The following is a 27,563-nucleotide window of genomic DNA, read 5'->3' on the forward strand; positions in this document are numbered from 1 at the left end:
TGGAGAGAAAGACCAGAAGAAGAAAGAAACAGAGAAGACAATATTGATCAGCACCTTTCATCTTCAATACTGGTGGCTTTATACTGGTGTCTTTATACTGGTGGCTTTCATCTTCAATACTGGTGGCTTTCATCTTCAATACTGGTGGCTTTATACTGGTGGCTTTATACTGGTGGCTTTATACTGGTGGCTTTCATCATCAATACTGGTGGCTTTCATCTTCAATACTGGTGGCTTTATACTGGTGGCTTTCATCTTCAATACTGGTGGCTTTATACTGGTGGCTTTCATCTTCAATATACTGGTGGCTTTCATCTTCAATACTGGTGGCTTTATACTGGTGGCTTTCATCTTCAATACTGGTGGCTTTCATCTTCAATACTGGTGGCTTTCATCTTCAATACTGGTGGCTTTCATCTTCAATACTGGTGGCTTTATACTGGTGGCTTTCATCTTCAATATACTGGTGGCTTTCATCTTCAATACTGGTGGCTTTATACTGGTGGCTTTCATCTTCAATACTGGTGGCTTTCATCTTCAATACTGGTGGCTTTCATCTTCAATACTGGTGGCTTTCATCTTCAATACTGGTGGCTTTATACTGGTGGCTTTCATCTTCAATACTGGTGGCTGTCATCTTCAATACTGGTGGCTTTCATCTTCAATACTGGTGGCTTTATACTGGTGGCTTTCATCTTCAATACTGGTGGCTTTATACTGGTGGCTTTCATATTCAATACTGGTGGCTTTCATCTTCAATACTGGTGGCTTTCATCTTCAATACTGGTGGCTTTATACTGGTGGCTTTCATCTTCAATACTGGTGGCTTTCATCTTCAATACTGGTGGCTTTCATCTTCAATACTGGTGGCTTTATACTGGTGGCTTTCATCTTCAATACTGGTGGCTGTCATCTTCAATACTGGTGGCTTTCATCTTCAATACTGGTGGCTTTATACTGGTGGCTTTCATCTTCAATACTGGTGGCTTTATACTGGTGGCTTTCATATTCAATACTGGTGGCTTTCATCTTCAATACTGGTGGCTTTCATCTTCAATACTGGTGGCTTTATACTGGTGGCTTTCATCTTCAATACTGGTGGCTTTCATCTTCAATACTGGTGGCTTCCATCATCAATACTGGTGGCTTTATACTGGTGGCTTTCATCTTCAATACTGGTGGCTTTCATCATCAATACTGGTCGCTTTATACTGGTGGCTTTCATCATCAATACTGGTGGCTTTATATTGGTGGCTTTCATCTTCAATACTGGTGGCTTCCATCATCAATTCTGGTGGCTTTATACTGGTGGCTTTATACTGGTGGCTTTCATCATCAATACTGGTGGCTTTCATCATCAATACTGGTGGCTTTCATCATCAATACTGGTGGCTTTCATCTTCAATTCTGGTGGCTTTCATCATCAATACTGGTGGCTTTCATCTTCCATTGTACTCTTAACAGGGAATACTCACCTTGACCTAATTATTTTTGACAGACAGATAACAAATCGTTACAAACATATAACCTGAGGGACTGTCTGTTTCTATTCTGTATATCAGGTTCCAAAGGCATGTGATGTTGTTTAGTGTTCGGGATGATTAGTCCTACTTTATCTCTCTCCAGCCCTTGATGATCAGTGAAGGCTATTTTAACCTCTCACTCTACAAGGTCACTGACTCTGAACCAGCCAGTCATCTACATTCATATCCTGTGTTTTATCGCCCTACGAGCCAGGACACAGCCTGAGATTCTCTGGCAGGCCACTGTTGACCAATTCAAAGTCTAGGTTGAAAACTAAAGGAGATCGGGCATTTGCCCGAGACTTTGGAATGGTCTGCCAGGGGACATCAGGCTTATAGATTCAGTGCCTCTTTTTAAATCCCTTATCGAAGACACACTTTTGTAAAGATGCTTAGTGATTTTATTTTATGATGTGAAGCATGTTACTTGTATCGAAAAGCGCTATACAAATAAAGTTAGAATTATATTAAACCCCACTAATCCCTCAATCCGCACTACATCCGTTCCTTCCTGCTGTTCTAATGTTACCCTGGCCCTAGGAAGCAGGTGGTGAATCCGTTTTTTTAGTCATCAAGTACGTAACAAGCAATCATTTCTAAATTGACCAAGTGGGAGAGGCTAGTGTATGATGGCAGGGTATCAGCTGTCTCGGAAGCAGAGAAATTAAATGAAGACCTGATTTTAGAATTGATTTAATAATTAACATTTATCTTTGTTAAAAATGATCAGACGGAAAGAAACAAACTTGTTTTTTTTAAAGAAATGCTTTGTTTCTGTGGATCCTAACGTATCTTCTTAGTGACGTTTTATTAAGGACTGGTTTTCTGTCTGTTTGGTTAAAGTTATGGTCCTATATTTTCCTCCTGGACTTTCTTATTGTTAGTGAAGTGAGTTTAAAGAGACAGGCGACTTTGAGATATATCCAATTGAGCCGAAATATGCAGCTATTACCGTGAATGCAGTGTCCGCTCCATGGATTGAAACTAGGGACTCTATTCAGTCATGGAAGTTCAGCATTACAGCCTAATTTAAATTTAAAGGCAATGTTCCCGCTTTAGCGGAGACCGCATTCACGGTAAACGTTGCACATGCCAGCTCAATGGGAAAGGATCTTAAAATGTATATCGCAGAATCTGTAACGCTTCAGCGATCCAGACTGAATAGCTTAATGTCGTGAACTAAATGAAAGCATGCAGGTGAATGTGTAATTCGTTGAATGACTTTTTTTTCTGACATTATTGATTGAGAATGAGTCCTGTATTGTTGCTATATCAATCAGAATAGGATATTATGTGTTTCATGAAAAAAAAAACTGTTTGTACAATAGCCTAGATGTGGTATGTTTCTATGGAGATATTCCTATTCCTTTTGTCTCAGACAAACCCTAAGAGGTTTTGTATTGTGTGTGTAATGTTGTGGCATTCAGAGTTCCATTCTAGCACAGGTTGTGGTATAGCACTGTCAATTTAAATGATAGCACTGTCAATTTAAATGATAACTCTGTCAATTTTAAATGATAGCACTGTCAATTTAAATGATAACTCTGTCAATTTTAAATGATAGCACTGTCAATTTAAATGATAACTCTGTCAATTTTAAATGATAGCACTGTCAAGTTAAACGATAGCACTGTCAATTTAAATGATAGCACTGTCAAGCTAAATGATAGCACTGTCAATTTAAATGATAGCACTGTCAATTTAAATGATAACTCTGTCAATTTAAATGATAACTCTGTCAATTTTAAATGATAGCACTGTCATTTTAAATGATAGCACTGTCAATTTAAATGATAGCACTGTCAAGCTAAATGATAGCACTGTCAAGTTAAATGATAGCACTGTCAATTTAAATGATAGCACTGTCAATTTAAATGATAGCACTGTCAAGCTAAATGATAGCACTGTCAAGCTAAATGATAGCACTGTCAATTTAAATGATAGCACTGTCAATTTAAATGATAACTCTGTCAATTTTAAATGATAGCACTGTCAATTTAAATGATAGCTCTGTCAATTTTAAATGATAGCACTGTCAAGCTAAATGATAGCACTGTCAATTTAAATGATAGCACTGTCAATTTAAATGATAACTCTGTCAATTTAAATGATAACTCTGTCAATTTAAATGATAACTCTGTCAATTTAAATGATAACTCTGTCAATTTTAAATGATAACTCTGTCAAGTTAAATGATAGCACTGTCAAGTTAAATGATAGCACTGTCAATTTAAATGATAGCACTGTCAAGCTAAATGATTGCACTGTCAAGTTAAATGATAGCACTGGCAATTTAAATGATAGCACTGTCAATTTAAGTGATAGCACTGTCAATTTAAATGATAGCTCTGTCAATTTAAATGATAGCACTGTCAATTTAAATGATAGCACTGTCAATTTAAATGATAACTCTGTCAATTTAAATGATAGCACTGTCAATTTAAATGATAGCACTGTCAATTTAAATGATAGCACTGTCAATTTAAGTGATAGCACTGTCAATTTAAGTGATAGCACTGTCAATTTAAGTGATAGCACTGTCAATTTAAGTGATAGCACTGTCAATTAAAATGATAGCACTGCCAATTAAAATGATAGCACTGCCAATTAAAATGATAGCACTGGCAATTAAAATGATAGCACTGCCAATTAAAATGATAGCACTGGCAAGTTCAATGATTGCACAGTCCCTTCAAATGATTGCACAGTCCCTTTAAATGATAGCACTGTTCATTTAAATGATAGCACTGTCAATTTAAATGATAGCACCGCCCCTTTAAATGATAACCCAACTCCTTTAATTGATTGCACTGTCCTGTCATTAACTGTAGTGTAACTGTTTTATGTCATAGGCTATAATGAATACCACAACCTGTGAGTGACAAAACCGGTCTGTGGAGATGCCAATAACCCAGACAACAAGAACCAAGCATGCCTCCTTCTGTGTCATTTTTACAACGGGGTTTATTTGTGATGTATTTTCGTCTTTCCTGATTTAGTTTTTTTCTCCTGTTGTTTTAAATGTCAATCATTATTCTAACAAAGACGACAACATCGTAGATTCGGGAACCAATACATCAAATAATAAATGGACATTAAAACCAAATTACGGGGGAAAAATAAAAAAATATATATAAAAAATAAAAGAAACGTGGCTCTGTGTTTAGAGAAATGCTTCTACCTTTTATTGCTACGGTGAAAGGTGAAAGGTCAGGAAAGAAAAGGGGAAAAAAATGTAAAGACTGGATGACAATCAGTTCATACAGTTACTGATGATAGCGGTTGGAAATGTTTCCCTTCTCTTATCTAGCATGCTTAAAAAACAATCTGAAAATATTGAAAAAAGGTTTTTACATTTGACAAAATAGTACATGATATGAACTTCGCACCTCCTCACAAAATGTTGCATACTCTCTCCGATGAAGAAAACAACAAATAAAACTGGGGTGCCACCCACTTGTGATCCATGGTCTCTCCTTGTGTGTTCTGACTACATTCCACCCCTCGATATGCATTTAGCTCAAACACACAGACCAACGGAAAGACCCATACAGGACACAGAATCTAGATTTGGTACGGCTTCTATCTCTGGGAATATAATACCGTCAACAACAACAACAAAGTTCAATCATACTTTCAGGTTTCAGAAACAAATAATCTCCCCAGATAAGTTTTAACGCTACACACTCTTCTCTGGAGCATTATGGGGGGGTGAACAACAACCACAAAAACACCCACACCACCACAGCACCCAACCCCACACACACTCTTCTCTGGAGCATTATGGGGGGTGAATAACAACCCAAAAAACAACAACAACAACAACAACAATCAATAAAATAAAAAGCGACTTCAGCCTGTCAATAGTTTTTTTTTCTTTTATTTCCAATTTACATGAATCAAAACCGTAACAAAAACATGATCATCATATTTAATAATAATAATAATAATAGTAATGATGTTATTATTAACAATATTACTATTATTATTAATATTAAACAATATATTTACTACCCCCTCACAAACGAATGCACACCCTCTGCCCTGGTCGTGGTGCTTTCCCTCTGTGTAAATGAGGGCTGGATTGTCCAGTCGTGATATCAAGTCAAAAAGCCATATCCCGTTCCTGATCCTAGAGGGGCATGGCCAGGGCCGAGGTACTTCCTACCAGGGCAGAAGGTACTTCCTGTGTGAGGGGACAGCAGGGGGTTTATGGGAGGAAGTGGAGTGGGATAGGTCAACGGTCAAAGTCAACTTCTGGTGGGCTTCTCACAACATGGGGTCTAATGCACCAAAGAGAAGATTGCCAAAGCTGGATTTGTAAACTTGGATACAGGATTTAACTTTCCTCTGTTGTTTATTTATTTTCTTTGTGTGAGGTAGCTTAAAATATTATAATTAAAACAAAATGAAATAAATTTAGAGCTCGGATTGATTCCGAATTGAACATGTCTCTTTACAAAATATATTATGGACATGGTTTTTGTGTCATTGGGTTTACCACGGAGAAGGGTCAGGGTTGGGTTGGAGGGAGGGGGGGGGGGGGGCAGCAATATTTACCACTCTGAAAAATGATCTCAGCGTGAAATGTACTCTCTGAAAAATGCATATATATATATATATATATATGTATACACACATATACATATATGTACACACATTATAAACATGTCACTAATACATTAGTATCTGGTTGTTAAAGAATACAGACTGGTTTTACAACAATAGCACCATTTGACTTTATTATAATAGACAGTAACTTCCTGATACACACTGGGGCGGCGGTTGGAAGTAGGAACACCTGCACTTATCACACTGCCAGATTTTTTTGGTTTGGAATTGATATAATATTTAGGGTGTGGAGGTATAGAGGAGGAACATGAAAAGGGGGAACTGATAGAATATGTATGTTGTTGTGGGTGGGGCCTTTTTACAGGCTACACACACTCAGTCCTAACACACCTGGGACCCACACCTGAACAATAAATAAATAACACCAACTCATTGTCTGGCACGCTGCCTCTTTCTCCTCTTTCTCCTTTTTCTCCTCTTCTCCTCGATCCTTCTTGTTAGTGGGGTGGTGCTCCCAGGGTGGGGGGTGGAGGGAGGGCTGGGGCACCATGGGAGGGGGGTCTGATGGAGGGAGACTGGAAGGCCACGAAATCCCAGATGAATATTGCCGGTGCCATTCAGTGCAGGACTTAGTTGGAAAAAGCACTTTCTACTTAAACAAAAAAATTATATAAAAGTGTCTTGATCTTTCTCTATTCTTTCTTTCATTCTTCCTTTTTTTGATAGAAGCGTGTGTTCCTCTCTCTCATATTTGATGTGTTTTTCCCCTCTACTTCTCCTTCTCTTCATCCCTCTTTCTTTACAAGAAGCAAACTGCGCCGACGTCAACACCAAACTCTTGGTCCGCTCCTCCAATATCCACAGGAGCGATGTCCACGATGGGCAGCCGGCTGGTCTTCTGGGATCTGTACTCAATCACTGTCTTTCCCCACGTTCCTTTATGTTTCTGGGGACAGAGAGATAGTCATGTTATAGACATGTTATAGACATGTTATAGATATGTTATAGATATTGATAGGGGACAGACATGTTATAGATATTGATAGATATTGATAGGGGACAGACATGTTATAGACATGTTATAGATATCGATAGGGGACGGACATGTTATAGACATGTTATAGATATTGATAGGGGACAGACATGTTATAGATATTGATAGGGGACAGACATGTTATAGACATGTTATAGATATTGATAGGGGACGGAAATGTTATAGACATGTTATAGATATTGATAGGGGACAGACATGTTATAGATATTGATAGGGGACAGACATGTTATAGATATTGATAGGGGACAGACATGTTATAGACATTGATAGGGGACAGACATGTTATAGATATTGATAGGGGACAGATATGTTATAGACATCGATAGGGGAGGGACATGTTATAGACATTGATAGGGGACAGACATGTTATAGACATTGATAGGGGACAGTCATGTTATAGATATTGATAGGGGACAGACATGTTATAGACATGTTATAGATATTGATAGGGGACAGACATGCTATAGATATTGATAGGGGACAGACATGTTATAGATATTGATAGGGGACAGACATGTTATAGACATGTTATAGACATGTTATAGATATTGATAGGGGACAGACATGTTATATATATTGATAGGGGACAGACATGTTATAGACATGTTATAGATATTGATAGGGGACAGACATGCTATAGATATTGATAGGGGACAGACATGTTATAGATATTGATAGGGGACAGACATGTTATAGATATTGATAGGGGACAGACATGTTATAGATATTGATAGGGGACAGACATGTTATAGATATTGATGGGGGACAGACATGCTATAGATATTGATAGGGGACGGACATGTTATAGACATGTTATAGATATTGATAGGGGACAGACATGTTATAGATATTGATAGGGGACAGACATGCTATAGATATTGATAGGGGGCAGACATGCTATAGATATTGATAGGGGACAGACATGTTATAGACATGTTATAGATATTGATAGGGGACAGACATGTTATAGACATGTTATAGATATTGATAGGGGACAGACATGTTATAGACATGTTATAGATATTGATAGGGGACAGTCATGTTATAGACATGTTATAGATATTGATAGGGGACAGACATGTTATAGACATGTTATAGATATTGATAGGGGACAGACATGTTATAGACATGTTATAGATATTGATAGGGGACAGACATGTTATAGATATTGATAGGGGACAGATATGTTATAGACATCGATAGGGGACAGACATGTTATAGACATGTTATAGATATTGATAGGGGACAGACATGTTATAGACATGTTATAGATATTGATAGGGGACAGACATGCTATAGATATCGATAGGGGACGGACATGTTATAGACATGTTATAGATATTGATGGGGGACAGACATGCTATAGATATTGATAGGGGACAGACATGTTATAGATATTGATAGGGGACAGACATGTTATAGATATTGATAGGGGACAGACATGTTATAGATATTGATAGGGGACAGACATGTTATAGATATTGATGGGGGACAGACATGCTATAGATATTGATAGGGGACGGACATGTTATAGACATGTTATAGATATTGATAGGGGACAGACATGTTATAGATATTGATAGGGGACAGACATGTTATAGATATTGATAGGGGACAGACATGTTATAGATATTGATAGGGGACAGTGAATGAGTGTATTTGTGGGTTAGGGTTAAATAGTCTCAAAACTGTTCAGTGTGTTTTCATCACAGTGCAGCCATCCTCCATCACATTGTGATCTGAATTGAATTGTGGGTGTGTATGTATGAGAGAGAGAGTGTGTGTCTGTGTGTGTTCATCCTCTCACCGTGCAGCCGTCCTCCATAATGGTGTATGTAAAGTGGCTGTAGCCTGTGTGTGGGTGTGTATGTATGAGAGAGTGTGTGTGTGTGTGTGTGTGTGTGTGTGTGTGTGTGTGTGTTCATCCTCTCACCGTGCAGCCGTCCTCCATAACGGTGTAGGTGAAGCGGCTGTTGCCCTCAGCTCTGATCTCCACGTCGTTGGAGCCCTGGAGCAGCACGGCCTTCTTCAGGTTCCCCGTGGCCCCGTCCATATAGGCCACGCTGTTCTTGCAGTGGTAGGTGAGGTTCTGATTAGCCTCGGTGGACAGCAGCCGCAGGAAGGTCATCTGGATGCTGGCCGTGTTGGCTGCCAGACTCTCATCGCCATAGCTGAACTGTAGAGGGCAGCAGAGAGAGAGGAGGGGAGAAGGGCGGTTAGGACCGGTTGAACGATAGATGTCATTTTACAATGTCAATGGTTAAAACTAGTGAGAGAGAACAGGGAGACAGGGATGTAAGAATCAATGACATCATTATATCAGAACTATATCAGAATTTTGAACGGACTAAGTGGCATTGATTGAGATAATGTACGTAAAAAAAAGTATTTTAGTCAAACATAAAATAGGAATCCCCTAAAGGACCGAAACAGACTAATCCCAGAGAGGCTTGAGTAAATAAGTGCACTGCACACATAACAGATGTCACCTGAGATTGAAGAGGAGGGGGGGGAAAAAAAAATCACGATTGTACGATCGTGATAATATATTAGAAGAGAGCCGAAACAAGAGATTGAAGGGTGACTCACGTGGAATCCTCCGTTCATGGTCTCTCCGAACCAGATGTGTTTGGCAGCCTTGCTCTTGCTGGACCACCAGTTCTTCTTGGGGATGCTGGCGGGCTTGGGGTAGACGCAGGACTCTCCGGTCTCCATGTTACAGTAGACCTTGATGGCGTCTATGGTGCAGCCCTGGTTAGGGTCGATCCAGTACTCTCCTGCAGACAGGCGGAGGAGACAGGAAACGGCTCAGATTGAATCAGCTCTCTAAAACTCTGTACTACAATACACATGTTTATATTTACTTTCTCTTTTGAATAAGACAGAATCTTCCAGACTTCCCTAAATATTATGGAATTTTTGCCCGACCTAATCAGTGGGGACAGGAGAAACGTCACCTGAGCAGGAGAAACGTCACCTGAGCAGGAAAAACATCACCTGAGCAGGAGAAACGTCACCTGAGCAGGAGAAACGTCACCTGAGCAGGAGAAACGTCACCTGAGCAGGAGAAACGTCACCTGAGCAGGAGAAACGTCACCTGAGCAGGAGAAACCTCACCTGAGCAGGAGAAACGTCACCTGAGCAGGAGAAACGTCACCTGAGCAGGAGAAACGTCACCTGAGCAGGAGAAACGTCACCTGAGCAGGAGAAACGTCACCTGAGCAGGAGAAACGTCACCTGAGCAGGAGAAACCTCACCTGAGCAGGAGAAACGTCACCTGAGCAGGAGAAACGTCACTTGAGCAGGAGAAACCTCACCTGAGCAGGAGAAACGTCACCTGAGCAGGAGAAACGTCACCTGAGCAGGAGAAACGTCACCTGAGCAGGAGAAACGTCACCTGACCAGGAGAAACCTCACCTGAGCAGGAGAAACCTCACCTGAGCAGGAGAAACTTTAGGGCCCTGAGTTTTTCCTGGTCAAGTCATGTTGCTTGGCTTTAACGCTTGACCCCTAAACAAAGAGCCATTCTTCGCTCCTATCCCGTCACTCACCACTCTTCCAGTCTGGGTGGCACAGCTTCAGGTCTCTGCAAGTACGTGCAGGGTTCTTCTTGGAGCCCTCGGGGGAGCGGATGTTCTCAATCTGGTTGTTGAGAGACTTGAGCGTGGCGTCCACCTCGGCGTCGTGCGTCCTCAGGTTTCCGGAGGCCTGGTCGGCCCTCATGTACCTCAGGGGATCGGGGGATTTCTCAGGCTGAGACAGACCAGCGAAGGCAGACATGTCGATACCAGGGCCGGGAGGACCAGGAGGACCAGGGGGACCGGAGTTTCCAGGTGGACCCTGAGATACACAGACAGAAGAAATTGGAAAACCAAGACGCTACTGGTGATGTGCTGCTACCAGGGCCATAGGTATTACAGAAGACGAAAAGCACAGAGCAGAGGGGACATAAAGTGTTTATATAGCTGGCTGCTGTCTCAGATGACAACCTGCTCCCTACACAGGGCATTACTTTGACCAGAGCAAAGGTAGCACACTATACGAGGAACAGGGGATGATTTGAGATTTGCACCATGTCATACACTGCTCTCTCCTCTTCTCTTCTCCTCTCTTCTCTCTCCTCTCCCCTCCTCTCACCTCCTCTTCTTTCTCCTCCTCTCCTCTCCTCTCCTCTCCTCTCCTCTCCTCTCCTCTCCTCTCACATCCTCTTATTTCTCCTCCCCCTCTCTCTCTCTCTCTCTCTCTCTCTCTCTCTCTCTCTCTCTCTCTCTCTCTCTCTCTCTCTCTCTCTCTCTCTCTCTCTCTCTCTCTCTCTCTCTCTCTCTCTCTCTCTCTCTCTCTCTCTCTCTCTCTCTCTCTCTCTCTCTCTCTCTCTCTCTCTCTCTCTCTCTCTTTCTCTCTCTCTCTCTCTCTCTCTCCTCTCCTCTCCTCTCCTCTCCTCTCCTCTCCTCTCCTCTCCTCTCCTCTCTAGTACTAAGATAAATTGAGAGATAGATGGGAGATGAGAGCGTTACTCACAGAGGGACCAGTCTCTCCAGAGCGACCACGGGGTCCGGGGGGTCCGATGGGGCCGGGCATACCGTTGGAACCATCCTTTCCAGAGGGACCAACGGGTCCGGGAGGTCCCTAAACAGAACACAAGGATTCAGATGTACTGTACTGTAGACTAGAGCTCTGCCTGCCATGCTCTTTGGCTGACAATAAGGAAGGGTACATCTCAAAACTCTGTGTAAGAGTTGTTAATCATTCTGTCTATACTCACCCTTGATCCACTTGGTCCAGCAGGTCCAGAGGCACCCTGGTCTCCAGATTGACCCTATGGGGAGAGACAAGGTGAGACAATGTCTATAGGTCAGATTGATCCTCTGGGAAGAGACAAGGTGAGACAATGTCTATAGGTCAGATTGATCCTATGTGGAGAGACAAGGTGAGACAATGTTTATAGGACAGATTGACCCTCTGGGAAGAGACAAGGTGAGACAATGTCTATAGGTCAGATTGACTCTCTGGGGAGAGACAAGGTGAGACAATGTCTATAGGTCAGATTGACTCTCTGGGGAGAGACAAGGTGAGACAATGTCTATAGGTCAGATTGATCCTATGGGCAGAGACAAGGTGAGACAATGTCTATAGGTCAGATTGATCCTATGGGCAGAGACAAGGGGAGACAATGTCTATAGGACAGATTGATCCTATGGGCAGAGACAAGGTGAGACAATGTCTATAGGTCAGATTGATCCTCTGGGGAGAGACAAGGTGAGACAATGTCTATAGGTCAGATTGATCCTATGGGGAGAGACAAGGTGAGACAATGTCTATAGGTCAGATTGATCCTATGGGCAGAGACACGGTGAGACAATGTCTATAGGTCAGATTGATCCTCTGGAAAGAGACAAGGTGAGACAATGTCCATAGGATATACACAACTACAGGTAAAGGCTAAAGGGACATTTCAATGATATAGAGAAATTTGTGATATAGAGAAATTTGTGATATAGAGAGATTAGGGGGTACAGGGAGATAAGGGGGTATAGGGAGATTAGGGGGTATAGGGAGATAAGGGGGTATAGGGAGATTAGGGGGTACAGGGAGATTAGGGGGTACAGGGAGATAAGGGGGTATAGGGAGATTAGGGGGTATAGGGAGATAAGGGGGTATAGGGAGATTAGGGGGTACAGGGAGATTAGGGGTACAGGGAGATAAGGGGGTATAGGGAGATTAGGGGGTATAGGGAGAGAAGGGGGTACAGGGAGATTAGGGGGTACAGGGAGATAAGGGGGTATAGGGAGATTAGGGGGTATAGGGAGATAAGGGGGTATAGAGAGATTAGGGGTACAGGGAGATAAGGGGGTATAGGGAGATTAGGGGTATAGGGAGATAATGGGGTATAGGGAGATAAGGGGTAGAGGGAGATTAGGGGGTATAGGGAGATAAGGGGTAGAGGGAGATTAAGGTTACAGGGAGATTAGGGGTACCGGGAGATTAGGAGTACAGGGAGATTAGGGGGGTACAGAAAGATTAGGGGTAGAGGGAGATTAGGGTTACAGGGAGATCAGGGGTACCGGGAGATTAGGAGTACAGGGAGATTAGGGGGGTACTTACGGGAGGTCCGGGCAGACCCTGCAGACCAGTGAATCCTCTGTGTCCTTTCTGTCCTCTCTCACCACCCTCTCCAGCTTCACCCTTGTCTCCACGGGGTCCTTGGGGTCCAGCCATTCCTCTGGCTCCAGCAGGCCCGGCAGGTCCAGCGGGTCCTTGAGCTCCCTAGAGAACAGCCAAGAGACAGACACAAGGTCAGGAAGGGCTGCAAAACAATAATATCTGAGTAAACTGTCATATCTAAGAACATTATGGATAATAAAAACATTATTAATATATTGACTGAACTGAGAAAATAGACAGAAAACAATAACATGGCCTGGGTTATTCACCTCTCAAGAGAGGGGTTTTTAGGGGTGTTAAAAGGCTTCTACGGGGTGCCATTGGGGATGTTATGGGGAGTGATTTAGGGTGTATACTCACAGCCTCTCCCCTGTCTCCTTGCTTGCCGGTGGGGCCGACAGGGCCGGGGGAACCATTAGCACCTGGGGATCCAGGAGCACCAGCAGGACCGGTGTTACCACGGTCCCCCTTGATTCCAGTGGATCCATCTCTACCAGGTGGTCCATCAGAACCAGCGTTGCCCTGAGAGACAATCACACATTGTTTAATATCAGAAACATCAAACGTATAGTTAGTGATCCAGTTAATCATGACAGTGAGTTAACGTATTGTACCGAAGGTATAGAGATGACCATGAGAGGCCATAACGGTGACACTGTGCTGCATTGAATGGCACACTATTCCCTATATAGTGCACTACATTTGGACAGAGCACTATGCCGACCCTGTTTAAAAGTAATGAGCAATATAAGAACTAGGATGCTACTTCAGACACGACACGTTATGGGACAGACACTGACGTCTGTCATTTCAGACAACACGCTATGGGACAGACACTGACGTCTCTGTCATTTCAGACAACACGCTATGGGACAGAGACTGACGTCTGTCATTTCAGACAACACGCTATGGGACAGAGACTGACGTCTGTCATTTCAGACAACACTCTATGGGACAGAGACTGACGTCTGTCATTTCAGACAACACTCTATGGGACAGAGACTGACGTCTGTCATTTCAGACAACACGCTATGGGACAGACACTGACGTCTCTGTCATTTCAGACAACACGCTATGGGACAGACACTGACCTCTCTCCCGGGTTCTCCAGCGGGTCCAGTCAGTCCAGGGGGTCCCACTGGGCCAGGGGGCCCACGGTCTCCGCTTCCACCAGGAGCTCCTTGTTTACCAGGCTCTCCCTGGGGAGATGGACACACGGGTCAGTTGGTGGACCACCAATAGGGGGCGACACTCAAATCAATAGTCATATATTCACTGATGTTTTTCTTTGAATATTCATCCATCCATTCTTACTTGAAATGGGTGGGACGGGTACAAGTCAATTGACAGTACAATATTATTCTGTCATCTATAATAGGCTAATGAATCATAATGAATGAATGAATAGTCTAATGAATGAATGAATGAATAGTCTAATGAATGAATGAATGAATAGTCTAATGAATGAATGAATGAATAGTCTAATGAATGAATAGTCTAATGAATGAATGAATGACTGAATGAAATGCCTAATGAATGAATGAATAGTCTAATGAATGAATGAATGAATAGTCTAATGAATGATTAGTCTAATGAATGAATGAATAGTCTAATGAATGAATGAATAAATAGTCTAATGAATGAACGAATGAATAGTCTAATGAATGATGGAATAGTCTAATGAATTAATGGGATCTGTAATGTGGTGTATGTGACTTACAGAGGGTCCTGGCAGGCCAGGGAAACCTCTCTCTCCACGCTGTCCTGGAAGACCAACAATACCACGCTGTCCAGCCAGACCTGAAGGACCTGAAGGACCATCGGGACCCTGGGAGGAGGAAGAGAGTAGGAGGAGCGAAGGAGAGGAGGAAGAGAGGAAGAGAGGAGGAGGAGAGGAGAGGAGGAAGAGAGGAGGAAGAGGGAAGAAGAGGAGGATGAAGAGGAGGAAGAGAGGAGAGGAGGAAGAGGGGAGAGGAGGAGGAAGAGAGGAGAGGAGGAAGAGAGGAAGAAGAAGTGGAAGAGAAGAGAGGAGGAAGAGAGGAAAAAGAGGAGGAAGAAGAGGAGGAAGAGAGGAGAGGAGGAAGAGAGTAGAGGAGCAGGATAGGAGGAAGAGAGGAGAGGAGGAAGAGAGGAAGAACAGGAGGAAGGTGAGGAAGAGAGGAGGAAGAGAGGAGGAAGAGGAGGAGAGGAGGAAGAGAGGAAGAGAGGTGGAAGGGGAGGAAGAGAGGAAGAAGAGAAGGAAGAGGAGCAAGTGGAGGACAAGAGGACAGTGTGTTATTTTCAAGTGAGTGTTTTCAACAACAACTAAAAATATATCAACAGAAAAACTATACAAATCTGTAAACACACTGGAAAAACAAGAAAAAACATTTTTGTGTGCAGTGCATCCACCTCCACTTCTGTGATTTAGACCAGGGAGGATCAGAGGGTCTTATCATGTCTGTTCTCTGGACTTGCCTGTCCAATTTCAGTAACAGACAGCTATGCCGGCTGTTAGTTCAGTACTGCTCAGGGGGTGAACTGTACTGCAGGGAGTGGGAAGTACAAAGTAAAACGCTTGTCCTCTCTGCCATCATATCTCTGTCCAGGGGAAGCCCACAGGTGATATTAACGCCCTGGCAGACAGCAGTGTGTTTGGGCTGGTTATTGGGTCGGTGACGGACACGTGCTTTGTTGTGATGGGGACGAGGGAATAGTGTTGTCCATTATAAATGGACCTTTCTTTCATTCCCTGGACTGATGTTCATGCCGGTTGGGTTGGAAGTCAAACCAAAAGAGAGACTTTTAAGACATAAAGCCAGTGTTGTTTTATAGCTGCAAAACCCCAAAATGAATGTATTTCCGTGTTAACTTGAGTGGTGGGATGTGTGTTGTCAGTGACATCACAATCTGAAGAACACCACGAGTTCAGAAACACTGTGACCTAAATAACTTGTCAATGTTGAATGAAGCCTGTAGGACCTGTATTGATTAAAGCCTGTAGGACCTGTATTGATTAAAGCCTGTAGGACCTGTATTGATTAAAGCCTGTAGGACATGTATTGACTAAAGCCTGTAGGACATGTATTGAATAAAGCCTGTAGGACCTGTATTGAATAAAGCCTGTAGGACCTGTGTTGCTTCAGTAGGGTGCTGGGTTGAATAAAGCCTGTAGGACCTGTGTTGCTTCAGTAGGGTGCTGGGTTGAATAAAGCCTGTAGGACCTGTGTTGCTTCAGTAGGGTGCTGGGTTGAATAAAGCCTGTAGGACCTGTGTTGCTTCAGTAGGGTGCTGGGTTGAATAAAGCCTGTAGGACCTGTGTTGCTTCAGTAGGGTGCTGGGTTGAATAAAGCCTGTAGGACCTGTGTTGCTTCAGTAGGGTGCTGGGTTGAATAAAGCCTGTAGGACCTGTGTTGCTTCAGTAGGGTGCTGGGTTGAATAAAGCCTGTAGGACCTGTATTGCTTCAGTAGGGTGCTGGGTTGAATAAAGCCTGTAGGACCTGTGTTGCTTCAGTAGGGTGCTGGGTTGAATGAGAGCTATCAAGCCCGTCCACTATGCCCCGGGCTGGAGGACGGTACTGTAGTGATAAACTTACAGAGGGACCATCCTCTCCAGCATCTCCCTTCTCTCCAGGGGATCCAGCGGCTCCACGCAGCCCAGCGTCTCCCTGTCTGCCTGGGGGTCCACCGTCTCCACGCACACCCTTAGGGCCATCTTTACCAGCAGGGCCAGAGGGCCCAGCAGCACCAGGGTTACCCTGCAGAGACACCATTTATTAATTTATTTTTATTTCACCTTTATTTAACCAGGTAGGCTAGTTGAGAACACCTTTATTTAACCAGGTAGGCTAGTTGAGAACACCTTCATTTAACCAGGTAGGCTAGTTGAGAACAAGTTCTCATTCACAACTGCGACCTGACCAAGATAAAGCAAAGCAGTGCGATACAAACAACAACACAGAGTTACACATAGAATAAACAAGCATACAGTCAATAACACAATTGGAAAATCTATATACAGTGTGTGCAAATGAGGTAAGATTAGGTAGGTAAAGGCAATAAATATGCCGTAGTGGTGAAGTAATTACAATATAGCAATTAAACACTGGAGTGATAGATGTGCAGAAGATGCATGTGCAAGTAGAGATACTGGAGTGAAAAGGAGCAAAACAATAAATAACAATATGGGGATGAGGTAGTTGGGTGGGCTATTTACAGATGGGCTGTTTACAGGTGCAATGATCGGTAAGCTGCTCTGACAGCTGGTGCTTAAAGTTAGTGAGGGAGATGTGAGACTCCAGCTTTTTTTTTTTGCAATTCGTTCCAGTCATTGGTGGCAGAGAACTGGAAGGAAAGGCGGCCAAAGGAGGAGTTGACTTTGGGGGTGACCAGTGAAATATACCTGCTGGAGCACGTGCTACGGGTGGATGCTGCTATGGTGACCAGTGAGCTGAGATAAAGCAGAGCTTTACCTAGCAAAGACTTATAGATGACCTGGAGCCAGTGGGTTTGGTGACAAATATGTATCGAGGGCAAGCCAACGAGATAATTCAGGTCGCAGTGGTGTGTAGTATATGGGGCTTTGGGGACAAAACGGATGGCACTGTGATAGACTGCATCCAATTTGCTGAGTAGAGTGTTGGAGGCTATTTTGTAAATTACATCGCCGAAGTCAAGGATCGGTAGGATAGTCAGTTTTACGAGGGTATGTTTGGCAGCATGAGCTGGATGCTTTGTTGCGAAATAGGAAGCCGATTCTAGATTTAATTTTGGATTGGAGATGCTTAATGTGAGTCTGGAGATGCTTAATGTGAGTCTTTACAGTCTAACCAGACACCTAGGTATTTGTAGTTTGTAGCCCACATATTCGCAGTCATAACCGTCCACTACTGATGGGATTAGGTCAATATCCTTCCAGGAATAATAATAATTTTGCACGCCCAATTTTTCAGTTTTTGATTTGTTAAAAAAGTTTGAAATATCCAATAAATGTCGTTCCACTTCATGATTGTGTCCCACTTGTTGTTGATTCTTCACAAAAAAATACAGTTTTATATCTTCATGTTTGAAGCCTGAAATGTGGCAAAAGGTCGCAAAGTTCAAGGGGGCCGAATACTTTCGCAAGGCACTCTATATATATATAGCTGGACATTGTGTTGTATAATTTTAACAAAGTGATGATTGATTTCAACGAATGAATACAGTGGGTGAACACTGTATTCATAATAGTCTGTGTGTTCTGAAAAGTATCAGGAAAAACTTGGAAAATGTTTACCAACATGGTTACACCCACATAAAAACAAGGTCTTGTCTATTCCAGTCAAATCCAACACCTCAGATCACCGCGAACAATCCTAGTTTACAAGTAGAACAATCAGTGTCATTTAGTCTTCAGTAACAATGCTCAGGTAAGGTGTTTGAGTTGTGTTTTGCTGATAAGCGATTGTACTTACGTTGGGACCAGGGGGCCCGACTCTGCCGGCAGCGCCAGGGAAACCAGTGGCACCCTGTCAGGGAGAGAGGTTGTTGATGAAATGGAAAAATTACAAAACAATATAAAACAACAATGCAGAAATTAAAATACACAATATGAGATTTATACTTACAGGGGGTCCCTGAGCACCGCGAGCACCTTTAGGTCCAGAAACGCCAGTTGGTCCCTGAAATGAAGGAAATTATCTGATACTAAGTTTTATGAAGAAACGTGAAGCAAGTAACTCCAACAGAATATTTGGTAACCAATAAACACCTCTATGTTTTTACATTTCAGGAAAAAGTGAAACTTACGGAAGGTCCAGGAGCTCCAGAGGGTCCCTGGGGTCCAGGGGCACCAGCGTCTCCTTTCTGACCACCCTCTCCCTGCTCTCCTTTGGCTCCGGGCTGACCATCAGATCCCTGGGGTTGGGACACGGGGAGAAAGACAGCTCAGACAACTACTTGCTTCAACATACAACAAGCAGCTGGCGTCATCATCCCCTTCTATTTAATCATCCGTTTGAATGGATGAGACGGTCCTGTAAATGTGTCAGTCCGGGATGTTGACGGTAGGACTGACAGTGAGAGAAAGCGCATCAGCAGTACATTGTCCTTGGTGAAGGTACTTACAGGAGGCCCAGCGAAGCCAGCAGGCCCAGGAGGTCCGGTCTCACCCCTGTCTCCCTGTTAGGAGAGAAGAGCAAGTTGAGCAGAATACACTTCCCCTAACATGCCCTTCTTCAAATGACGTATCATGTACCGTATCAACTTCTGTGTTAATTCAATTGTTCTATTGAGAGCTGGAGAGTATAGCAGGACAACAGGATTCTCTACTCTGGATCAGTACAGAGACCTAGAGATGGCAGTAGACCCTAATCAGACAGCTGAGGCAAAGTCAAAAAAACAACATATTTCTGATGTAATGAATGCCATTTAGCAGACACTTTTATCCAAAGCGTTTAGCATACGTTAACACATATTGATTGGCCACGGTAATCGAACCCACAACCCTGGCGTTCCAAACGTCATGTTCTACCAACTGATCTACACGGGACCACAAGTCATTTTTTTAAACTTTATCCTAATTTGTGTGTGTGTGTGTGTGTGTGTGTGTGTGTATGTGTGTGTGTGTGTGTGTGTGTGTGGTACCTACAGGAGCACCACGGGCACCGGCAGCACCGGAAGGTCCAGATGGACCAGATTCACCCTATAGGAGGAAACACAGAGGTCAGAGGTCAGTCACAGAGGTCAATCATAAGTCCATATATCCCACTTTATATGGACTGTCTGTATCACACAGATACCAGTCCATAAATCACACCTTATATGGACTGTCTGTATCACACAGATACCAGTCCATAAATCACACCTTATATGGACTGTCTGTATCACACAGATACCAGTCCATAAATCACACCTTATATGGACTGTCTGTATCACACAGATACCAGTCCATAAATCACACCTTATATGGATTGTCTGTATCACACAGATACCAGTCCATAAATCACACCTTATATGGACTGTCTGTATCACACAGATACCAGTCCATAAATCACACCTTATGTGGACTGTCTGTATCACACAGATACCAGTCCATAAATCACACCTTATATGGACTGTCTGTATCACACAGATACAAGTCCATAAATCACACCTCATACGGACTGTCTTTATCATATAGTTTAACCTCCCAACAGATGATATGTCTGTATCATATAGTTTAACCTCCCAACAGATGATATGTCTGTATCATATAGTTTAACCTCCCAACAGATGATATGTCTGTATCATATAGTTTAACCTCCCAACAGATGATATGTCTGTATCATATAGTTTAACCTCCCAACAGATGATATGTCTGTATCATATAGTTTAACCTCCCAACAGATGATATGTCTGTATCATATAGTTTAACCTCCCAACAGATGATATGTCTGTATCATATAGTTTAACCTCCCAACAGATGATATGTCTGTATCATATAGTTTAACCTCCCAACAGATGATATGTCTGTATCATATAGTTTAACCTCCCAACAGATGATATGTCTGTATCATATAGTTTAACCTCCCAACAGATGATATGTCTGTATCAAATAGTTTAACCTCCCAACAGATGATATGTCTGTATCATATAGTTTAACCTCCCAACAGATGATATGTCTGTATCATATAGTTTAACCTCCCAACAGATGATATGTCTGTATCATATAGTTTAACCTCCCAACAGATGATATGTCTGTATCATATAGTTTAACCTCCCAACAGATGATATGTCTGTATCATATAGTTTAACCTCCCAACAGATGATATGTCTGTATCATATAGTTTAACCTCCCAACAGATGATATGTCTGTATCATATAGTTTAACCTCCCAACAGATGATATGTCTGTATCATATAGTTTAACCTCCCAACAGATGATATGTCTGTATCATATAGTTTAACCTCCCAACAGATGATATGTCTGTATCATATAGTTTAACCTCCCAACAGATGATATGTCTGTATCATATAGTTTAACCTCCCAACAGATGATATGTCTGTATCATATAGTTTAACCTCCCAACAGATGATATGTCTGTATCATATAGTTTAACCTCCCAACAGATGATATGTCTGTATGTTTTTTTTCTTCTTCTGACTGATCTAATACAATCATTAAAATAATCAATGAACTATTATTCAAGTTTAAAGACAAATTGCTCACCTTCTCTCCGTTGGGACCAGCTGGGCCGGGAGGACCAATGGGACCAGTCAAACCCTAGAAGAGTTACGGAAAAGAGAAATGTTTCAGTACAATATCTAGTATAGCTGACCTTTTGCTGTTGTCTCACTGTACACAAATGCCCGTGAACAAATGAACAATTTAAGTTTAGTGGAATTGCCGGAGGGAATATTTAAATGTGTTCAATATTAAATGATAGAGTGAGTGATGTCATCAATGTGTTGATAATTAAATGGTAGAGTGAGTGAGGTCATCAATGTGTTGGTTATTAAATGGTAGAGTGAGTGATGTCATCAATGTGTTGATTATTAAATGGTAGAGTGAGTGAGGTCATCAATGTTGTTGAATATTAAATGGTAGAGTGAGTGATGTCATCAATGTGTTGAATATTAAATGGTAGAGTGAGTGATGTCATCAATGTGTTGATTATTAAATGGTAGAGTGAGTGAGGTCATCAATGTGTTGGTTATTAAATGGTAGAGTGAGTGATGTCATCAATGTGTTGATTATTAAATGGTAGAGTGAGTGAGGTCATCAATGTTGTTGAATATTAAATGGTAGAGTGAGTGATGTCATCAATGTGTTGATTATTAAATGGTAGAGTGAGTGAGGTCATCAATGTTGTTGAATATTAAATGGTAGAGTGAGTGATGTCATCAATGTGTTGATTATTAAATGGTAGAGTGAGTGAGGTCGTAGGGCTGGGTGATACGGTCCATGATGATGATGATGATGATGATGAGGATGAGGAGGATGGTCACTCACTCTTGAGCCGTCTTTGCCAGAAGCACCCTCAGGTCCCTTCTCTCCGTTGTCACCCTGTGGGACACAAACACAATGACATTTTAATTGCATTACTAACTGCATATAATTCAATATGCAATCACATCAATTGTCGCCAAACATACATCTGTTCTTACATCTACTCTTGTCTCCAGCAGATCCTGTTGTTAAGTACAGGTCCCTTTCACAGCTTATTAATATTATGAATCACATTGATGCGTTACATTTCATTGCATTGGCTACATTACATTAACATGACTGTTCCTCTCTCTGCTGCTCTCGAGCAGGCACCACTTACTCTGTCTCCCTTAGGTCCGGGGATGCCTGAGGCCCCTCTCTCTCCGGGCATACCCTGCAGACCGGGGGGTCCCTGGGCACCCGATGCGCCACCTGGTCCAATCGCTCCCTGGAAAACAGAACAGATTGGACACAAACACTGTCAACAGCTGCAGGGACACCGTAGGAAAGGTAACGGAATGCAGAAGGGTATGTTGTTGTTTACTCGTCTCATTATATGCCCAACGATATTTGTCCCTCAGGCATGAACCAAATTTTTGGAATTGAATTGAATAGATGGAATATAACAGAACAGTATTCTCCCTACAATGAGGAAATAGACCTGTTCACAGGGACATGATTCACCATGAGGAAATAGACCTGTTCACAGGGACATGATTCACCATGAGGAAATAGACCTGTTCACAGGGATATGATACATCATGAGGAAATAGACCTGTTCACAGGGACATGATTCATCATGAGGAAATACACCTGTTCACATGGACATGATTCATCATGAGGAAATAGCCCTGTTCACAGGGACATGATTCATCATGAGGAAATAGACCTGTTCACAGGGATATGATTCATCATGAGGAAATAGACCTGTTCACAGGGATATGATTCATCATGAGGAAATAGACCTGTTCACAGGGACATGATTCATCATGAGGAAATAGACCTGTTCACAGGGATATGATTCATCATGAGGAAATAGACCTGTTCACAGGGATATGATTCATCATGAGGAAATAGACCTGTTCACAGGGATATGATTCATCATGAGGAAATAGACCTGTTCACAGGGACATGATTCATCATGAGGAAATAGACACAGGGATATGATTCATAATGAGGAAATAGACCTGTTCACAGGGACATGATTCATCGTGAGGAAATAGACACAGGAATATGATTCATCATGAGAAAACAGACCTGTTCACAGGGATATGATTCATCATGAGAAAATAGACCTGTTCACAGGGATATGATTCATCATGAGGAAATAGACCTGTTCACAGGGATATGATTCATCATGAGGAAATAGACCTGTTCACAGGGATATGATTCATCATGAGGAAATAGACCTGTTCACAGGGACATGATTCATCATGAGGAAATAGACCTGTTCACAGGGATATGATTCATCATGAGGAAATAGACCTGTTCACAGGGACATGATTCATCATGAGGAAATAGACCTGTTCACAGGGACATGATTCATCGTGAGGAAATAGACCTGTTCACAGGGACATGATTCATCATGAGGAAATAGACCTGTTCACATGGATATGATTCACCATGAGGAAATAGACCTGTTCACAGGGACATGAATCACCATGAGGAAATAGACACAGGGATATGATTCATCAGGAGGAAATAGACCTTTTCACAGGGACATGATTCACCATGAGGAAATAGACACAGGGATATGATTCATCAGGAGGAAATAGACCTTTTCACAGGGACATGATTCACCATGAGGAAATAGACACAGGGATATGATTCATCAGGAGGAAATAGACCTTTTCACAGGGACATGATTCACCATGAGGAAATAGACACATGGATATGATTCATCAGGAGGAAATAGACCTTTTCACAGGGACATGATTCACCATGAGGAAATAGACACATGGATATGATTCATCAGGAGGAAATAGACCTTTTCACAGGGACATGATTCATCATGAGGAAATAGACACATGGATATGATTCATCAGGAGGAAATAGACCTTTTCACAGGGACATGATTCATCATGAGGAAATAGACCTGTTCACAGGGATATGATTTATCAAAAGAAACAACATCAAATTCAAGGAGAATTGTACCCAGTGGGAAAAAATGTTTGAAAGTAATATAATATTGTATTTTCAAAAGACACCTTCAGGGGTATCCACATCTTCATCATTAAACTTAAAAAAAAATAATGTAATTTCCTTTCTGATATGAGACGGTTTCAGAGTATAATGTATTTGAGAACCATTCTAAGGTTGTTTGGGACGTGATTCAGTTTTCCATTGCAATATGCATGATCAATCAGCACAGCTAAAGTAAAGTACAGGACATGATTTCAAACAGCATTTGATCTGAGGTCTGAGCTGTTTGTAGCGTCGACATTGTTGTTGTTGTTGTTGTTCTTCTTCTACTACACTGAGTATACCAAACATTATGAACACCTTCCTAATATTGAGTTAAACCCCTTTACTAGTGTGATTCCAGCTGGTAAACCGCACATTCTACCAGCCTGGGTGGTATTCTACTAGCCTGGGTGGTATTCTACCAGCCTGGGTGGTATTCTACAGGCTGGGTGGTATTCTACAGCCTGGGTGGTATTCTACAGCCTGGGTGGTATTCTACCAGCCTGGGTGGTATTCTACTAGCCTGGGTGACATTCTACTAGCCTGGGTGGTATTCTACAGGCTGGGTGGTATTCTACCAGCCTGGGTGACATTCTACCAGCCTGGGTGACATTCTACTAGCCTGGGTGGTATTCTACCAGCCTGGGTGGTATTCTACAGGCTGGGTGACATTCTACCAGCCTGGGTGACATTCTACCAGCCTGGGTGACATTCTACCAGCCTGGGTGGTATTCTACCAGCTTGGGTGACATTCTACCAGCCTGGGTGGTATTCTACAGGCTGGGTGGTATTCTACCAGCCTGGGTGACATTCTACCAGCCTGGGTGGTATTCTACCAGCCTGGGTGACATTCTACCAGCCTGGGTGACATTCTACCAGCCTGGGTGGTATTCTACAGGCTGGGTGGTATTCTACCAGCCTGGGTGGTAGTCTACCAGCCTGGGTGGAATTCTACTAGGCTGGATGACATTCTACCAACCCGGGTGACATTCTACCAGCATGGGTGACATTATATTATCCTGGGTGACATTCTACCAGCTTGGGTGACATTCTACTAGCCCGGGTGACATTATACTAGCCTGGGTGACATTCTACCAGCTTGGGTGACATTCTACTAGCCTGGGTGACATTCTACCAGCATGGGTGATATTCTATTAGCCTGGGTGACATTCTACCAGCATGGATGGGTGACATTCTATTATCCTGGGTGACATTCTAGTAGCCTGGGTGACAGTTTACTAGCCTGGGTGACATTCTATTATCCTGGATGACCCCGCCAGGGTGACATTCTACTAGCCTGGGTGACATTCTACTAGACTGGGTGACATTCTACCAGCCTGGGTGACATTCTACTAGCCTGGGTGACATTCTACTAGCCTGGGTGACATTCTACTAGCCTGGGTGACATTCTACAAGGCTGGGTGACATTCTACTAGCCAATAGTCCAACATCGGGAATATTAGGTATGTGAGAAGGTCTCCACAGTGTGCTTCTCTCACCTTGGGTCCGTCAGTTCCAGGAGTTCCAGGCAGACCACGAGGTCCCTGCAGCCCCTGAGGCCCAGCACCTCCTCTCTCTCCTGGGAAACCACGCTCACCCTACAGGGTGACAGACAGAGACAGGGATGGATGGTTCATAGTATTGCTCAGCATTACTCTGTATGAGTTCCTCCCATTCTCCATAATGGGAGTTAGCTATATGAACATTGTAGGTGTGGGAGATGAGAGGTGGAGGAGATTAAACTCACTCTGGGTCCAGTGGCACCAGCAGCTCCACCCTCTCCTGGAACACCCATGTCACCGGGCTTGCCCCCCTCACCAGGTGGGCCGGGAGGTCCGGGCAGACCCTGTATACAGGAAGCAAATCAATGAATCAATCAGTGAATCAATCAATCAACTACCCAAGTGGCTATTGTTATCTCTTGCGAAGTGTAGTTGAGTGTCAATGTGATTGGACACATAGTCTATATGTCAATGTGATTGGACACATGTAGTCTATATGTCAATGTGATTGGACACATAGTCTATATGTCAATGTGATTGGACACATGTAGTCTATATGTCAATGTGATTGGACACATAGTCTATATGTCAATGTGATTGGACACGTAGTCTATATGTCAATGTGATTGGACACATGTAGTCTATATGTCAATGTGATTGGACACGGAGTCTATATGTCAATGTGATTGGACACGTAGTCTATATGTCAATGTGATTGGACACAAGTAGTCTATATGTCAATGTGATTGGACACATAGTCTATATGTCAATGTGATTGGACACATAGTCTATATGTCAATGTGATTGGACACATGTAGTCTATATGTCAATGTGATTGGACACATGTAGTCTATATGTCAATGTGATTGGACACGTGGAGTCTATATGTCAATGTGATTGGACACGTGTAGTCTATATGTCAATGTGATTGGACACGTAGTCTATATGTCAATGTGATTGGACACATGTAGTCTATATGTCAATGTGATTGGACACGTAGTCTATATGTCAATGTGATTGGACACATGTAGTCTATATGTCAATGTGATTGGACACGTAGTCTATATGTCAATGTGATTGGACACATGTAGTCTATATGTCAATGTGATTGGACACATGTAGTCTATATGTCAATGTGATTGGACACGTAGTCTATATGTCAATGTGATTGGACACATGTAGTCTATATGTCAATGTGATTGGACACGTAGTCTATATGTCAATGTGATTGGACACGTAGTCTATATGTCAATGTGATTGGACACATGTAGTCTATATGTCAATGTGATTGGACACGTAGTCTATATGTCAATGTGATTGGACACATAGTCTATATGTCAATGTGATTGGACACATGTAGTCTATATGTCAATGTGATTGGACACGTAGTCTATATGTCAATGTGATTGGACACATGTAGTCTATATGTCAATGTGATTGGACACGTAGTCTATATGTCAATGTGATTGGACACATGTAGTCTATATGTCAATGTGATTGGACACATAGTCTATATGTCAATGTGATTGGACACATGTAGTCTATATGTCAATGTGATTGGACACAGGTAGTCTATATGTCAATGTGATTGGACACATGTAGTCTATATGTCAATGCGATTGGACACGTAGTCTATATGTC

At 42.5% G+C, this 27,563-nt stretch overlaps 1 protein-coding gene across 3 annotated transcripts in view; it reads right to left on the minus strand.

Moving 5' to 3' along the window:
- Positions 1–5,383: 5,383 nt before the first annotated feature.
- The window catches only part of col2a1b (collagen, type II, alpha 1b), an 83,896-nt gene continuing 61,716 nt past the window's right edge, over positions 5,384–27,563 (minus strand). For all 3 annotated transcript variants that reach the window (XM_036950895.1, XM_036950896.1, XM_036950893.1), the window contains 21 exons: positions 26,168–26,266; positions 25,920–26,018; positions 22,577–22,684; positions 22,261–22,314; positions 21,478–21,531; positions 19,919–19,972; positions 19,396–19,449; positions 19,078–19,185; positions 18,897–18,950; positions 18,744–18,797; positions 16,887–17,048; positions 15,032–15,139; positions 14,403–14,510; positions 13,672–13,833; positions 13,252–13,413; positions 11,912–11,965; positions 11,668–11,775; positions 10,701–10,989; positions 9,739–9,926; positions 9,083–9,325; positions 5,384–7,041 (listed from right to left, as the gene is read on the minus strand). In XM_036950895.1, the coding sequence (XP_036806790.1) occupies positions 6,895–7,041; positions 9,083–9,325; positions 9,739–9,926; positions 10,701–10,989; positions 11,668–11,775; positions 11,912–11,965; positions 13,252–13,413; positions 13,672–13,833; positions 14,403–14,510; positions 15,032–15,139; positions 16,887–17,048; positions 18,744–18,797; positions 18,897–18,950; positions 19,078–19,185; positions 19,396–19,449; positions 19,919–19,972; positions 21,478–21,531; positions 22,261–22,314; positions 22,577–22,684; positions 25,920–26,018; positions 26,168–26,266 (2,469 nt within the window). In that variant the 3' untranslated portion in view covers positions 5,384–6,894. The remainder of the gene's footprint in view (positions 7,042–9,082; positions 9,326–9,738; positions 9,927–10,700; positions 10,990–11,667; positions 11,776–11,911; positions 11,966–13,251; positions 13,414–13,671; positions 13,834–14,402; positions 14,511–15,031; positions 15,140–16,886; positions 17,049–18,743; positions 18,798–18,896; positions 18,951–19,077; positions 19,186–19,395; positions 19,450–19,918; positions 19,973–21,477; positions 21,532–22,260; positions 22,315–22,576; positions 22,685–25,919; positions 26,019–26,167; positions 26,267–27,563) is intronic.

This window comes from Oncorhynchus mykiss, chromosome 17 (assembly GCF_013265735.2).
Source record: "Oncorhynchus mykiss isolate Arlee chromosome 17, USDA_OmykA_1.1, whole genome shotgun sequence".
In the NCBI taxonomy this organism is placed as follows: Eukaryota; Metazoa; Chordata; class Actinopteri; order Salmoniformes; family Salmonidae; genus Oncorhynchus; species Oncorhynchus mykiss.